The 16,604-nt window shown below is 44.7% G+C and overlaps 1 protein-coding gene across 5 annotated transcripts in view; it reads left to right on the forward strand.

Annotated features, from left to right (window-relative positions):
- Positions 1-16,604, forward strand: part of LOC147604688 (uncharacterized) — a 70,513-nt gene that overhangs the window by 42,969 nt on the left and 10,940 nt on the right. For all 5 annotated transcript variants that reach the window (XM_086794525.1, XM_086794526.1, XM_086794524.1 and 2 more), the window contains exons 9-19: positions 428-454; positions 789-908; positions 1,045-1,232; positions 1,330-1,544; positions 14,676-14,791; positions 14,961-15,003; positions 15,088-15,179; positions 15,513-15,561; positions 15,777-15,847; positions 15,931-16,056; positions 16,192-16,277. In XM_086794525.1, coding sequence (XP_086650651.1) covers positions 428-454; positions 789-908; positions 1,045-1,232; positions 1,330-1,544; positions 14,676-14,791; positions 14,961-15,003; positions 15,088-15,179; positions 15,513-15,561; positions 15,777-15,847; positions 15,931-16,056; positions 16,192-16,277 — 1,133 coding nt within the window. The remainder of the gene's footprint in view (positions 1-427; positions 455-788; positions 909-1,044; positions 1,233-1,329; positions 1,545-14,675; positions 14,792-14,960; positions 15,004-15,087; positions 15,180-15,512; positions 15,562-15,776; positions 15,848-15,930; positions 16,057-16,191; positions 16,278-16,604) is intronic.

The raw sequence follows: 16,604 nt of genomic DNA on the forward strand, positions 1-16,604 counted from the left end.
TGTACTTTTCATACATGTGGGTGCCCAAACCTGGCCGGCCCAATAATGGTTGCCAGGGCTCAAAGCAGGCCTCAAATCTTGCACTCCTTTGCTAGCCTGCTCCATGCTGCTGCTCACACTGCTCATCTCCTTCACACACAGGCCCCCATCAGACGCAGCTGCTGGACATGCCCTGGTGCCACTCTGTGCCTCTCCATGCTGATCTGCAGGTGCATCACAAATATAGTGCCTTGTTCATATTAGTTATGAGAGAGATGTTTGAGTCTCTTTGAAAATAAAGCTATGGCATAAGTGAAGTGCATCTGTTTCTGTTTTGACCTAAAAAAAAAACTATTTTTTAAATTCAGCTGCTCTATTCTGTATAGATATAAGGGCATTGTTCCTTTCTAGGGATGAGTTGTTGAAACATTGTTTTTATTGCATGCAGGCCCTTGTACAGCATCTTCATGAAGAGGTATTTTCTCCTTACAAGATACATTCTCAGGGTTTGTTTTGATTACTCTAATGAAACTGAGCATGAAGACATTGTTAATTTCAGATCTTCCTGTCAAACATACTCTCATACGGTAGTGAAGGGTGGTTCTACCTAAAATGGGAATTCATTTCAAGCTGTTTTTTAGATAGCATCTTTGCACATGTTTTAGAAGCACTAATTTGCAGCGCATCTCATTGGCATGCCAAGGGGCTATTTTGCTTCCTGTTAAAATGGATGCCTAAATTTAGACCCTGTTTGTTCATTTTTCAAAGGTGTATTGCAAAGTACCTGTCTCTGATTCTGAACACTGCAGGGAAGGAAGGATTCGATACCTCCCAAGCAGCCATGGCGAAGTCCCGCAATCTATCAACAATCCCAACATGTTGTCTCACCTTCACCTGTTCATCCAATGTCTCGCGTGCCTCAGTCTCCAGTAAGATTTCTTCTTCTGTTGATGCTGCTGTGGAGCTGTGTATCCAATTATTTATATTATGGATAATGCATGTGGCTACATTCATTCTATGCATGTAAGTTTTCTGATTTGATATGGATCCTTTTTGAGTGAACAGGAACATCGTGGCCTTGGGATTGTGCCTCAACAACCATATTTACAACCTGAAAGACCACTTTCACCCACCTCTCCCCTTACTCACACTCCAAGGGATTGGGAATTGTCAGGTGCTGCCAATCAGCACCATCATTTTAGCACTGATAATTATTCCAACGATAATGTTAGGCGTTCTCCATATCCTGGGCAGTAAGTAATCCAAATTGGCTATCTTTTATGAAAAATAGTGAAGGGCACAGTGATTGGTATTTGAATTGCTCATCTCCATGAAACTGCTACCTTGCAGGACAGCTGAGCTTCCTCAACACACGAGTTCCCATGGGATTTCTGTGGATTATAACAATTCTGGGTACCAGCAGAGGAATGATTCCTACAACAATGCTGAGGAGGATACAAATCCAATGGGGCATCCTTATGGTCCAGAGTACCCTGACAAAGCTGAACGGCTATCTCCGCAATTACCCACGCTTCCCGAGGAGCCAACTTCATCTCTTTCGGATGGTATATATAAGCCTTACCATGCTCAAGAATGTTTGTAAAGAACTTGCCTACAGGCCGACCAGCCCTTTTTATGTCTAATTATAGGGTGTTTGCCTACATGTTCTAGGTGCTCTGCCATGTTAGAGTTGTGAGAGGGGAGAGTGAACATGTGCACTAACCCTTCTTGTAGATAAAGGCAAGTGTGGAAGCGTGTTTAGCTTGCAGGTTTTGATAACAAAACAATTATGTGTAAACACGAGTTCCGGGAGAGTGGAACATGATGGATTTATAAAACTGCCACATGTAAGGGGGTGCTCACATGTCCTTACACTATGACTCAATTTTGAAGCCCTTTCACACCTGTTTCATACTGCATATTTACATCAAATGAAACATAATAAAAGACTTGCTTCTATGCACACATCTCTAGCCTCTGTTCCTATGCTTCATGGACGATCATCTTAAAAGTTAAAACGTCCCTCGACAGCCTCACAATCAACAGATGGACACACTAATGTACCTGACATTTAACATGCCAAAGGAAAAACGCAGGTGCTAAGGTGTGTTTAGAGAGCTGATTAACGGATCTGGTGCTAGTGTGTTTGGAGGACAGGGCTCATCAACAACTAGGGCTGAAATCTAGGAAGGGGTCTACCTTTTAGGATTACCTTTTTCATAGAGGAAAGATTCAGTTGTATGTTTTTACATTGTACATAATACAAGGATTAGAGTTAGATTACGCTTGTGTGTTGAAGTCTTCTACTGTTCATTCTATCTCTGTTTGCATGTGCTTGCACCAGTAGTCTTAGAGTTGGCATCAAATCCTAACCTTGCTTCAGTTAGTTTTGTACACAGGTGGCTCTAGAGTGCAATTAAGGTATATCTAGAGTTGGGACCACTGCCAACTTGGCTCTTAGGCCTAGCTGTTTTTTTTTCCCTTTTCTAGCACCTTGTGTGTGGATTTAGAGTGTGGCTCCAAATTGTTTGCAGTGCCATCATCAAATGGAGTACTTATCATTTGCTATGGGCTTGCACTGACACAAGGGATTTTTTGAGTCGTCTATCTTCGCATGTGCGAATAAGATTCCTTGGGGTGACATTTGGGAAAATGTTTTGATTGTTTGGAAGATATCCTTCCAGATTGCAGGAATACGCTCTTTTCCTTGGCTATTGGGCTTTATGGACAATATGGCTGGATCGTAATTATGAGGTGTTTGCACAACCTCGGATTGACAAGCATATTTACTTCTGTTGATCATTACGTCAGCCATTGCATGATAGTTTTGAACTGCAGATTGATCAATAGAACTATGAAGTGTTTTCCACTTTTTTTAGATGTACTTTAATGAGAGTGTCTCGCTTTGAGGTTTCTCCACTATAAGGTAAAATAGTGGTTTCACAAAAAAGTGTGTGGATTAGGGATAGAGTCCTTAGAAGCGAGAGTGCACAAATAGGGTTTGGAGAGGGTGAGATTGTGGTTAGTTTGCTCTAGATATGTGCAATTTCTTTTTCATCCCGTCATGTTGTTTACTTAATTATGGAGAGGCCCTTAGAAATCAGGAGATTTGGTAAGAGTTTGTTTTGGGGTATCTTTTCTAAGTGCCAGTTTTCGGTCTTCATCATGGTTTGGCGGCCTTGAACTGTCCGTTGGTAAATTCGGCCCATTCGGAGGAGAGGAAAAGCGGACGGTGGCTTGAATCTGTTCTCAGGCAGTGCTTTACAGGAACAAACGGCGGATTGAATCTGTGCTCAGGCAGTGCTTTAGAGGAACAAAAGGCAGATTGTGCAGCATCACCTGCAAGTCACACCAAAAGTCGACATGAGTGTCGCCATGACATCTGGCATGATAGGCATTGTCATGCTGGGCGTTGTGAGAGCTCTTTTGATTCTTGTCATGGGAGCTGTTCTCACCATTGCTATGATTACAGTCTGGACCCATGCCAACATCATTATGACTACTGTGAGATACATCTTGATAGCAAACATCACTCGGGAGGAGTATCGCGAGAGTAGTCATCGGCCCTCTCGAGATGGTCGTCACTAGCAGCATCCAAGTACAGGGGGTTGTCACAAACCAAGAACCACAGCATGTAAGACTAGTCCTAGTTGGGTGACGTCGGTCTTGTCACAAACTGTGCAGGTTGTGGCATTACAGTGTGAACCCAGGGTGCAGGAGATTCAAGCTCAGTTCAGGGACAACCTATGAGACATCTTGCAAGCAGTCATTTCTATGCAGCAACAACTATGAGGTCACGCTTTCGGCAAAAAGACTTGGGAAGATTCTTCACAGTTTTCATAGGGTTTGGCTGGAGAGTCTTCAGTTTCTTGAGCAGTTTTGGTGGGTTTTTCAGTAGAGATGGCACCATAGGAGGACATGTGAGTGGATATATCTTCACCACAGTAGGGCATTCTCTGATCACACTATGGCTGGAGTTTTATCTTTGGCATATCACATGGTGTGCTATGTGGAGTTTGTTCCACACGCAGGTGTCCATAGGGAGGTGCAAGCATTGGCGTCCAAGGGGCGGGAAAATGTTGGGTCTGAGCATACAGGTGCTGAGAGGTACAGGTGGATACGATGATGATGCAGCAGTATTGAGGAGTCTTGTGTGTCCTTGCGATTCGCTTTTCAGGAATGACCTCAACAAGAGGCAATTCTGCCAAAGCTTATGCTTATGAGGAAACATCACTTCATTAGGAGGTGTCGGTTCAGGGGGTGCCGCTTGATCATGAGATTTGTTGAGAGATTTCTTTGCTGGTTTTGGTGCTGACCCTCCGGGCACGGTTAGAAATGCTAGCTTCAAGAGTGGCTGTGAAGTGATTTCCTAGGTGGTGAGACAGTCAGTAATTTGAAGTTTGGAGGAACGTTTCTGCACTCATCTGGATGTTGGACAGCTGAGATCAGCTGTGATTTTAGTGGGAAGAGTGTGGTACACCTGGTTACCCTACGGATCTGCTGGTGACCAGCAAAGAATTGGTGTGGGAAGCATTATGGGCGGCCAGGCCAGCAGCTTATGGGCACCCACGTGTGGAATGGGTGGGCCAGTCCACCGGACATGGATGTGCAGCCAAGTATGCACCCACGTGGATGTTGAGAGAGTACATCAATCCCCAAAAGTAAGTAAGCCCAAAACTTCGCGGAAAGCTTCAAACTTTTCTCATGGAAGTGCACATCTGCCAGGTTGTCCTTAGATGGAGAAAAGGTAAGGCGGATGTCGTGCATGTAGCCGCTCTTTCGCGTAGTGATAGCATACTTCAATGGTGCGTGCGTGTGCGTGTGTGCGTGTGTGGTGTGGTGGAGGCCCGGAGCTCGCCTCTGTGTGTGCTGTGCAGCCTTCTTACCCCCTTGCCCCTAGCCATCTTCACCTTGCGTCATATCAGTTTGCTGTCGTTTCAGCTTTCCGTCGACTGTATCTGCACATCGTTTCAGCCTGCTGTCGTTTCAGCTTGCCGAGTGTATGTGCTGTCGTTTTAGCTTGCCGTCGCCCTGTACCTGCACGTCTACTCCTTCTATTGATTATATCTCCGTCAATTGTACTCCTGTTGTTGCAACCTGCCGTATGGAGAATCAACTGTACCTGCTTCGTTGCAGCTTGTCGCCGCCTGTTCTTCCATGTCCACTCCTCCTATTTGCTGTACCTGCCGTCATCTATACTGCTGGCGCCTGGTCATCACTTGTTCTTTGTTTATATCTGCTGTCTCTGAACTTGCTCAACCTCTTCGCTTGTGTGTGTGTGTGTATTCAGCTTTGCACAGTCATATTTTCTCTCAGCCTCAGCACAGATGGCTTCATCTTCAGTCATCCGTTGTTGAGATGCGAGTGCTGATTCCAAGAGAAGAAAACTTGTACTTGACAGAGGCTATCAGCATGACAATCTGGATGCGCAATATGTCTTTGACCCTCGCATGAGGACTTCAAAGACAACAGAGCTACATGGGATAAACCTAGATCGCTTTGCCAAATATTCTTTCTCCTATGGAGAAATATTCACAAAATGCTATTATCATCTTTTTTCTTGGTAAGATGCCCTTTGCCAATGATGTTGCTCAATGGATTCAATCATTGCTTGGTGGTAGTTATGTGGAAAAAGGAAAATATTATGCTGCCCGAGGATTTTATGAGGTGCTACTCACTGAAATGCTGTACAAAGAGCAAATGCTTGAAAAATCACCATCATTTTTTGGCACTCAGATGGTGCATGTACTCCCTTGGTCACCCACCAAGGATTATGAGAGCTTGATAAGACATCATTATCTTGTTTGGGTAGAAGTGGTGAATTTCCCTGACTATATTCGTGCTGATTTGCCAGGAATTGCAACAACCTTGGGGAAGGTTATATGCCCTCCTAGACCTGTAGACGCAATCGGTTCTGTGTATTATGGGATTCTAAGAAGCCAACCCACCGCTATTGAGGTTGATGATGTTAAAATGGGTGAGATAAATTTTGAATTGAAATGGGGAGTCTTTGCAGGTGCATGTTTCAATTGCCATAAATTTGGGCATCATGCATTAGAATGCTCAAGTGTTCTCCACAAGTTGCTTGTAACTGCGGTTCCTCCTCTGACAATAGCTCAACCATCGATATAGCTTCCTCAACCTCGAGGCCCTATGATGACTTGTCTTCCAACCCATTTGGATAAAGGAAAACAAAAGGTTGTGACTGATGTGCTGCAGCAAAGTGTCATGCCTGCAGGGATAGTTAAAGGAAAAGGAAAGGAGAGAGAAAAAAAGAAAAAAATGATCAGAATGGATGGTAAACACCATGCAAAGTGATCTCATTAAGGCAACACCCAATTCAATCTCGTAACTGGTCAACAGATCAGCCACTAACGGGTCAGTTAGTGACTCCGAAAGTTGCCACAGGAATCGGGAAAAATTGGACTGATGTAGTTAAGGGTGGAATGCTTTTTATGGATGATGACACTGGGTATGAGCTGTCTCATGCCACACAGAATTCAGAATTTGCAATGCATGAAATTGAGATGCAAATATGATTTGCTGAAAATAAATTTGCATGTTTCATATGTATATACCATTAAAATGTCTTTCATACAATGTGCAAGGCCTCTGTGACCTAAATAAATGGAGGCTTTTTTGGAGTTGTGTATAAAATGCAATGGCATATTATATGTTTGCAAGAGCATAATCAACACTTTTTTGCTGGTAGGCAAGGTTACTTTGCTGGTTATCATATTTTCTATGTTGGAGACAGTCAACACTCTTGGGGCTAGCATGAGCTTCATCCTCAAATTGCTTATAATGATCTCCAAGGCCGATGGTGGTAGTCAATGTATGATTCATGGAGAAATTTATGAATTTGCCAATGTGTATGCCTTGCAGAATTTAGTGCAAAGGGGAAAAATGTGGCATTCATTTCAAAGATATCCCTGGTGCTCTAATGCATTTGTGTCGGGATTTTAATAACTCACCAGCATATGATGACAATACTTCGCATCGCTCCCATATGATGGCTTTGGCATAGCTTTGTGATCAAAATGCAAGCTGATATACATGATTATGGTAGGAGCTATTTGCAAGAAGAAAGACAAAGAGTGTCCACAGCTAAACACCTTATTCAACAATATACAGAAATCAGCTAGCGTAGAACTTTGAATGCCTATGAGCAAGACATTTTGTGGAATGTGCAGAAATCTTGAAAATCAATGACTGAATAAAGCTTCAAAAATGGCAAGTTAAAGCTCGACAAAAACCATTGCTTGAAAAAGGTTGTTCCTCAAAAGCTTTCTTCAAAGGATTACATGCCTCTTGTCAAAGGCAATCCATAGTGCAAGTGACTATGTGCTGTGGAGATATTTGAATATGCATTTCATAGCTTGCCAATTCTTTGTACTTGGGATGCGCATGAACTTACTCAATAGAGAAACACCAAATGATTTGTTTGGCCATGTGTTGCACAGATACGTAAGGCATCCATAGCCTGGCTGTTAAGAGTAGCGTCAAATGGCTCACCGGCATCAAAGTTACTAAGTCTCAAACCTGTCTCAACCGGAGTGGCAATAGGCTTGCGATCCTCCATGCAAAATCCCTTCAAAATCCCTCCAACATGCTTAGATTGAGACCTAATAATGCCATCTTCTTGTTGCATAAACTGAATGCCCAAAAAGTAATGCAACATACCAAGATCTGAATCTCAAAGGCAATTTTCAGCTCATCCTTGTCAAGATCATGTCATCAACATAGAGAACGATAATGAAAATGTATGAACCTTCCTTCTGAATGTGTAGTGTACTCTCAGTTGGACTGTTCCGAAACCTGTGCAATTGGCTGGATGCCAATTGGTGCATACTCCAACCAATATGAGCTGCCAATGCAGTGGCTATCGTGATAGTAGTCATCTTTGACGTAGGGGCGAAGATCTGTTCCCTCCTGAATAACCTTCGGCAACAAGTCTTGCCTTGAATCTATCAATAGATCCATCCGACTTACGCTTGACCTTGTACACCCACTTTGTACCAATTACATTCTTACCAGGGAGAAGGTCCACAAGTTCCCGTGTATTGCTCTATAAAATGGAACTATACCAAGCTTCATAAGGCGCGATAGTCTTCAAAGCTTTAGTAGGGCATCTATTCAATATATGTGCCGTTGACCGCCTCAAGCCAAAACTTGTGTGGCAAACCCTTGCCTTTGACTGTATATCTAGCCATTTCCATTAAAGACTTGTTCTTTCTCTCAGCCCCACCATTTTGCCGAGGTGTATAAGGCATTGTACATTGATGCCTAATCCCTCTATTCTACATAAAAGCCCTGAAAGCATTTAACATGTATTCACCCCCCTATCTGTATGGAGGTTTGAATCTTACACCCTATTTCATTCTCAACCATTGCAAGAAAGTGCTGAAAATGCATAAAAACGTCAGATTTCTCCTTTATTGTATAAACCATATGAACCTGGAGTAATTGCCTATGAATGTAACAAAATACGAGTAGTATCCCATTGATGGTGTCCTCATAGGACTACACACATCACTGTATGAGCTGTAATTTCCGAACAGCTCTCAATGAACCATCATGGGGAATGGCTTTCTATGCATTTTGCTCAAAATGTAGCCCTCATATACATGACCAACGGGTGTCTCCAAGTCGGGCATACATTCCACCATATGCTTCTGTAAAAGCATGAAACTTCCTAAGTTAACGTGCCCAAACTTAGCATGCCATAACTCAACTACTTCATTTAGTTAACATGCCCAAACTTAGCATGCCATAACTCAACTACTTGCATAAATGAAGTATCTGAAGTAACCGAGCATGATGTGGTTGTTTGTCATAGGTATCTAACCTATACAAACCATTACACACAGTTCTAGAAGATATGACCTAATATCCTTCAAAAGGATCTTTGATGAGGCATTTCTCATCCCTGAATTCCACAGCCAAATTGCTCGGAACATATAATTCTTCTCAATCTCGGAACATGTAACACATCTTCCATGCAACTTTCTTTCCCATTAGCCTGAATCAAAGGCCCTTTGCCAACACCTTTGATAGGCTAGGATGAGTGGTCTGCACATGACACTTCTACCACCAAAAGAAGTCTCCATGCTGCTATGTACATCTCTCTATGAAGTTCCGGCAGGAAGTAGCATGCTGCTATATCTAGGAACCGCTTCCATGGCAGACAGTGTGAGACACCGACATGTAGTTGGCCTCCTTATCTCTCCTAACCATTGTAAGTGTAGTGTAAAGGTGTGGCCTGAACAAAGTTGAGATCCTTGGACTTCACCACATGCCCAGTTCTCCCCTCTACACACTAATTTCTACACATAACTTGAGACCTGTGGTAGCCTTTCTCTGGTCTTTGAAACTTCTCTCTATGCAAAAAAGTATTGTAACCTGAGAGAGAGAGAGAGAGAGAGAGAGAGAGAGAGAGAGAGAGAGAGAGAGCTTCAAAAGGCCAAAATAACCTATGAGACCAAAAGGTTACATCATATCCATGAGGTACATCATCCTGGGTACAAAATAGTAATAAAGAAAGATAACAAAAATCTAGAACTACAAAATCTGATCTAGGTACATGAGCAGAGAGCTCTCATATCACCCTAATAGATCCCTCATGGGCCGCTATGACATGGTGAGCCTGCTCGAGAAGGTCTTGCGAGGATGGCCCAGATCCTCCTATGGAGGCGTGGCCGTGGGCGAGGGCCATGGGGTCTGGGGCGTCGAGCTGTGCATAACTCTCTATCCCACTCATCCCGGAATTTACCATTTGGCCTCGCCCCATCGGTGTTGCAGCTGACCATGCATATGTGGCCTTCTCCCTTACATGCCGATACACCACCCAACCACCTGCTTTGCCCCATCACCGCCCGCGACACTACTTCACTAGTGAGACCTCTTCCATCCATTCTGATCACGTCTACCACATCCTCTCCGACCTTGACCCCCACATCCCACTTGATGAGCTTACCACACAACTCGCAACCACCCTCCTTACGTCCGCTATAGCCGCCTTCTCGCACTCCAAAGCCACTCCTACATCACCAGGAGGGACTGACCCACAGAATAGTTGGTATGACGAGGAATGTTGTGATACTCGAGCCCGTCTATGTCGGGAGGTGGCGCTAGGATTCGCCACTCACCAGTAGGCGCAAGTGATCTTCTGACGTCTCACACGGAGGAAGAAGAGAGCCTACCTAGCCAGGCTTGAGCAGGAGCTATACCAGCTATTTCTTGTGAGAGACTGTAAGGAGGCCTAGAGGATCTTCTAGGATCATCGCTTGCCGACTCCGATTACTTCACCCGGCACCTGGCACACCTATGCCACCTCTCTCTACCATGTCCCCGAGCAGCCACCTCTCCCCCATCCACCTGAACCTCGTCCCCCACACTCTTCCTTCTTTCACCTGAGCATGGTGAGAGATGCTATTGACAGGATGCGGATTGGGAGAGCACAGGATCATGATGGACTCCTCACCGAGCATTTCTCTCATGCTAGGGATGCGCTAGCCCACTGGTTCACATGTTTAACAGGGCTCTATGTGACGGCTTCCCCGCCAGCTGGTCATCGAATACTATTCTACCTAAAGAAGGTGACCCCATGGACCCTAGCAACTACAGGACTATCATGATTGGTCACACCTTGGCCAAGATTTATGGCTCGATTTTGGAGCATGAGCTTAGTAGATGGTCCAAGGAGCATAGACTCGGAGCACTGAGGTAGGTAGGCTTCAAGAGAGGGCACTCCACATTAGATCATATCTTTACACTACGAGGGATCATTGAGGAGGAGAGAGCTCACGGGCATCGGATATACTGTTGCTTTGTGGATTTTCGCAAAGCTTTTGATATCGTCCCACGGGCCAGATTGATGAGGAGACTACAGGACATGGGAGTGCCACCCTATGTAGCACGTGCATTCAAGGGGTATTTAAAAAATCCCTTACTTGTAAATTTTTCATGAATAAAATGACCCACAGGCAAAGTATGGGCTCTAGGAGGTGACTGAGAGATCTTACAGAGCACTATCGGGGTGAAGTAGGGCTGCCCCTTGTCTCCTTCTCTATTTAGTCTATACATTGACGAGATCTCCGATTACATAGACAGACAAGGAGGACCAGGAGCACATTTAGCAGGAGTCTTGATACTGATCCTCTTGTATGCAGATGAAATTGTTCTTATTTCTGATTCACCAAAGGGGTTGTAGAGGCATTTGGATGAATTACGGGCCTTTTGCGAGAACTGGGAAATCACTGTGAACCTTGGAAAGACCAAGGTCATGATCTTTAACACCTCCCCATAGCGAATAGGTAGATCTGCAGAACAATTTACATACAGTGGAGAGCCTGTGGAGTATGTTACCTCATATGTATACCTTGGGATCACTTTTGTTGGACCTCAGTTCTCGATGTGGAAGGTGGCCGAAGCTAGATTGATAAGGGGATATGCAATCCTTGGCTCGCTAGAGAGGCTATGCTCATAGATAGATACAGCTTCAGGAGTCGAGGATGAAGCTTTGGCTATTTTATACTCTAGTTACACCTGCACTACTGTATGGTGCCCCCATCTGGAGTCCCAGCTTATACCACAGGAGGAGACAGAGAAGAGAGCTGGCCGAGATAGATACAGAGCAGGTATATGATGGGTGGGAGCCGATGGAGAGGCCCTTAGTGGCGATGATCCCGCACATGATTAGGAGTAAGCCATCAGTGCCACATGAGATTGTGCGGGTAGAGATGGGGGATGCACCGATAGTGACAGAGGCTCAATTCCAGACAGTGACGTACTGGCACAGGCTATGGGAGCTTCCACTAGATAGATACCCCCGGCTAGCCTTGGAGTCCTCGAGAGAGCTGACATTCGAGGGAGATACAGAGTGCTGGTATGCATAGGTAGGCACTTGGTTTGGCATGCACGGCATGCATATGGAGGCACTCCCCCCATTCTAGTACAACACAGAGGCCCCGTCATTTGCTCTCAGCCGCACAGAGCAGAACATGGTTATCAAGGACATTGCCAGACTGGATACTCAGAGGACATGGAGTTCACCTAGTCGTCCACTGGGGACGAAGATGGCCTTCTACAGAAATCACCTCCTATGCCTGACAGAGGATGGTTTCATCATCCGCCCACGCTACATAGACGCACACCAATCTTTTGCGGTGAGATGTGCGATCGGCCAGATCCGCACCTCGTCCCACCAGCTAAGAGTGGAGATTGCCAGATATGGGCCCAGGGCAGCCACACCAGAGGACAGGATATGATAGCTCTGCCACACAGAGCCCGAGACAAAGGATCATTACAGATGCGAATGCCCTGTATACTATGAGATTAGGGGGAGGTTCCACTGCCTCTTCCGAGCTAGGTTTGGACCACTTTCGAGGATCATGGACTTCCCGGATCAGAGATGCCTGGGACTTTTTCTTCTAGAGCTCCGCAGACATAGGGAGTCCTTACTGAGATCCAGATTAGCTGTACTTGCTCGAGGATCAGCATAGGAAGCTGTCACCGACTTCTTCCATACGAGCACTCGGAGGGCCGATCCACCCACCATACCCGGACCACAGCACGAGCTCGGCCAAGAGGTGTGACACTCGATAGGCCATTATAAATGGCTAGCCTATGAGCCTCGTCGAGGGCTAAGAGATACTCTCCATAGTCTGTGTGTGGGTTGCTATATCCTGTGATGTTCGCTCCAGATCTGTATCCATCGTGTCAATCTCCTAGTACTTGGGATCATCTGTCTCAAAGTAGGGTACCTGTGCACATGCAGTGCGGGCATTGAAGTCTCCAGCCAGGAGGATGTCCCCTATACTGGAAAACTTCATAATGTTATCATAAAGGGGCAGGTACGGGGACTCTCCATGGGTGGCATATTTAGAAGTGGAGGGTGCAAAGTAGCACACTGCAAAGTAGATGTCCCGGGCCCTTTGTGTGTGGAACCTCACCCACAAAAATCGTGCAGCCTCATCCGTCCGACCACCTGTATCACATGCTGAAGCTCCTCCCTGTATTGTAAAGCCACCCCTCCCGACCCTCGGGTACCCCCCTGCTGGGCGTGGTTGTGGGCGTTGAATAGACTCCCATCTGCATCCTCTCACCTCTGGAAGCTGACTCCCTTGGCACCGATGTGTCTCTGTGTATAAGACCAAGTCTGTCCCTCTAAATGTCTCCTCGAATAGACATGCATCTGTCCCCAAGGCGCCATTGCAGTTCCAAACTGCAATCTCTAGCTTGGTCTCATAGGTCTCGCACCATCATTGGGCATGTCACTTGGTGATGATTACCCTCCCATCTTTGTACATTGCCCATTTCCCTGCCTTCCGTGCATCCAAGATGTGTGGCATGCACTCCCTCCTGTGTGCCACTTGTGCTAGTGTGAGATCGTCTTCGAGGTAAAGTCTTTTCTCCTTTTAGTGCTTGCCTTTTGGTAAGGAATGCTTCCCTTGCCTCCAACCCCGCAAACTTGAGGATGAGTGCGCGTTCCTTGGTGGTGTCTTTGCCCACCCTCGATGCCTCGATGAAGGGGGCATGAGAGATTTCCATCTTTCTGCATAGTGCTTTGGCATCCTCTTTCAATGAGGCTCCTTCCTTCCATCCCACCACTCTCACATTCAGTGCCCTAATCTTCCTTCTTTTCTCCTCTTTGAGTGTGTCATTGATGATGTTTGGTGATGAATGTGGGTTCCGTTGCTTCTTGGCAACCTCAATCCAGCTGCTCGCTTCTTCCACTTGTTTCCATGTCTTCTTAATCATCTCGGCCCATGTGGTTGCCTCGTTTGCCTTCTCCTCTTGTTCTTGGATGGTCTTCATTTGCTCTGTCAGTGTATTCAGCTCATCATTGAGGGATGGCTGAATTTCTCCTCCTTCGAATTGAGTACATGCCCTCAAGGTCTCATTTTCCACTTTAAGGGTGGCAACTTGGGCCTCCTGCTCCGTGATTAGTGAGGCATGGTGGCTGGTTTTTGTGTCCAACATTTGGACCATTTGCTCCTGCAACTTGCTGAGCTGAGTTGCCATGTGTACCTGCATGTCTGCCTTTCACCTATCCATCTCCTCTTGCATGGAGGCACGCAACCCACACATAAGGTCATCACTATCCTTGTTCTCCCCGAGCTTCTTTTGTAGGTGCTCAATGTTTGTATCCTGCATTTTGCATACTTCTCTCATGGTGGTCAGGCATGTTTTGATATGGGGGTCGTTGATCTTCTGTGTGCTCGCCCAAATCGAGCTGTATTTCCTCTCCTTCTCACCTCTAGTCCTTGTTTCCAGCGAGCTGTCCATGTTGGACTGAAGGGTTCCCCTTTCTAGTACTGATTCTGGTCCTCAGCTCGTGGCCTCCATAGGTGGCCAGCTGCAAGTGGGGAGGTAGGTGCAGGCAACAAGAGGAGGAGAGAGGAGGTGCAGGTTGGACAGCGAAGAGAGAGAAGGGAAGAGGGGGCAGCGAAGAGAGAGGAGGAGGTGCAGGTTTGAAGAGAGAGAAAGAGGCAAAGGTGGGGCAGCGAAGAGAGAGAAGTGAAGAGCGAAGAGTCAGAAAGAGGCGCAGGTGGGGCAGCAGGCATGTGGGGAAAGCGGAGAGAGAGGAGGCGCAGTTCCGAAGAGAGAGAGAGGCGCAGGTGGGGCAGCGAATGAAGAGAGAGAGAGAGAGAGTTTATTGTTTATCCTAATGTTCAACTTTGTGTTAATTGCAGAAGAAGACCCTTTACCTGACATTGAGGGCCTTTGTATCAATGGTGATGCGGTTCTTGGAAACAAGATTACTGCATGTGGGATATCAATCAACGGCACAACATTATGTCATTTTCAGGTTTGACTCAGCTTTTAATATACTTCAATTTGCTGATATCTTAACACTCAATGAAATGAAAATGATTTCTGTTTTTTTTATTTTTATGACTTTCTCTTGGAAGATGGTCGTAGTTTTGGGATTTTAATTATGACATTCTTGCTTCTTCTTTCTGGGTTTGGTCTAATAGTGGGTTCGGCATCATCGACATGGGAGTTTTTCCCATATACCAGGTGATATTTGGATTCATTTGATTCAAAATATTTTGTAAATCATATGTTACTGTTTGTTTTGAAAAATGATGACATTCTGGGCAGGAGCTGCACAACCCGATTACACAATCACTGCTGATGACATTGATACACTTCTGTCACTGGAGTGCACTCCTATGGATGATAGAAACAGGAAAGTAAGTCAAATGGGGAAAATGACACTTTTGTGATTGGACTGGTAACTGCTTCCAAATTATATATTTAGAGGTGTTCAAACCTGTTGTTAAAGATCATCCACCAACCAAGAGGCTCTTAAATAAAAAATATTCTCAATTATAGAAGGAAAGCTCATGGTTATGTCTGAGCAGGACAAGTGCTTATATGCATTGGAGATATGATGGTTGAAATGTGGCCTGGAGGTGTTCATTTTTAGATAGGGACATCTTGTGGAGATCGAACTTTGTTATCTTATAAGGCTTGGCATCTTTTGTATAAGAGGAGCTATAACTGGCTGCAAATTTTCTGTACAGGGTGAGATGGTTCAGGTGTTCGTTAATAATCAAAATTGGATAACCTTAGGTGAGGGCCTAACTCCAACTTTAGACTATTCGGGTACAAAGCATGATAATTTTGTTCAGTTTAACTTAAATTTGCAAGACAGAATCCAGCAGATAAGTGAATAGAGTTGCCAGTCAATGTTTGCTGTTTTGTAAAGGTTAGACTTGGAATATAAGATGACAAGGTCTTTCTATACAAATTGAATCCAGAAGGCTAACTTGTATTAATGATTGTAGAACCGGACATGAAGGACCAAATAGTCGAATATCTTGAGGGTGGACAAGCCATGTTTGAAGTCAAGCTTGTGGTTGGTTTTCTACACATCAACTCTTCTATAATATTTTTCTTTGTATGTTGGCTTGGTTGTTTGAATGATTGCTGTGATTGCAGGTCGAAAGTTCTCAAGATGTTTTTTTTGAGTCTGCTCTTTTAACATTGAAACGCTCCATGTACGAGCTGAAGAGATTGAATGGAAAAAGGGTTGTAGCAAGCGAAAGATATGCATCAGAAGCGGCAGTAAATATTTCTGTCCTGAAACTGCCCTTTTTCAGCAGCAAGTCCTCAATAGATGATGCTTATTATTACCATTTTAGGTAGCCAAAATATTGAAGGAGATGTTCACTTTTTCCCCATTCTGAAAATACTTGGCAGGTGGAAATCAAAGTTGGAAAGGATTCTCAGTGTGCAATCATCAGCAATGGTGGCATCATACACTTGTTAGATTGCGATAATAATCGGTATGTGCATGTAAATAGGTTTTGTTTGTACTGCTAGAAATATACAGGTAACAGTAACAATTTACTGCTGTAAATGTACATAAAGAAGAAGGCAAAGTAAATCTATTTTTTTATATTCCTACTACTTAAAAGAAACCACCTCAGTAAATCTAGAGTGAGCTATGTTCATAGGGTAGTATCCACAAAGTTTGGTTGTTTATGCATTTGAATCTTTGAAACATTACATTTCACTGAATCCGAGGACTTTTGGAAGAAACAAAGGCAAAAACTGACAATTTTTCCATATGGTAAATCTAGGATTGACACTCGCAGATTGCTTATGCACAT

The sequence above is a fragment of the Cibotium barometz genome, chromosome 61, assembly GCF_041138505.1.
Source record: "Cibotium barometz isolate CiBa-2024 chromosome 61, ASM4113850v1, whole genome shotgun sequence".
Classification (NCBI taxonomy): Eukaryota; Viridiplantae; Streptophyta; class Polypodiopsida; order Cyatheales; family Cibotiaceae; genus Cibotium; species Cibotium barometz.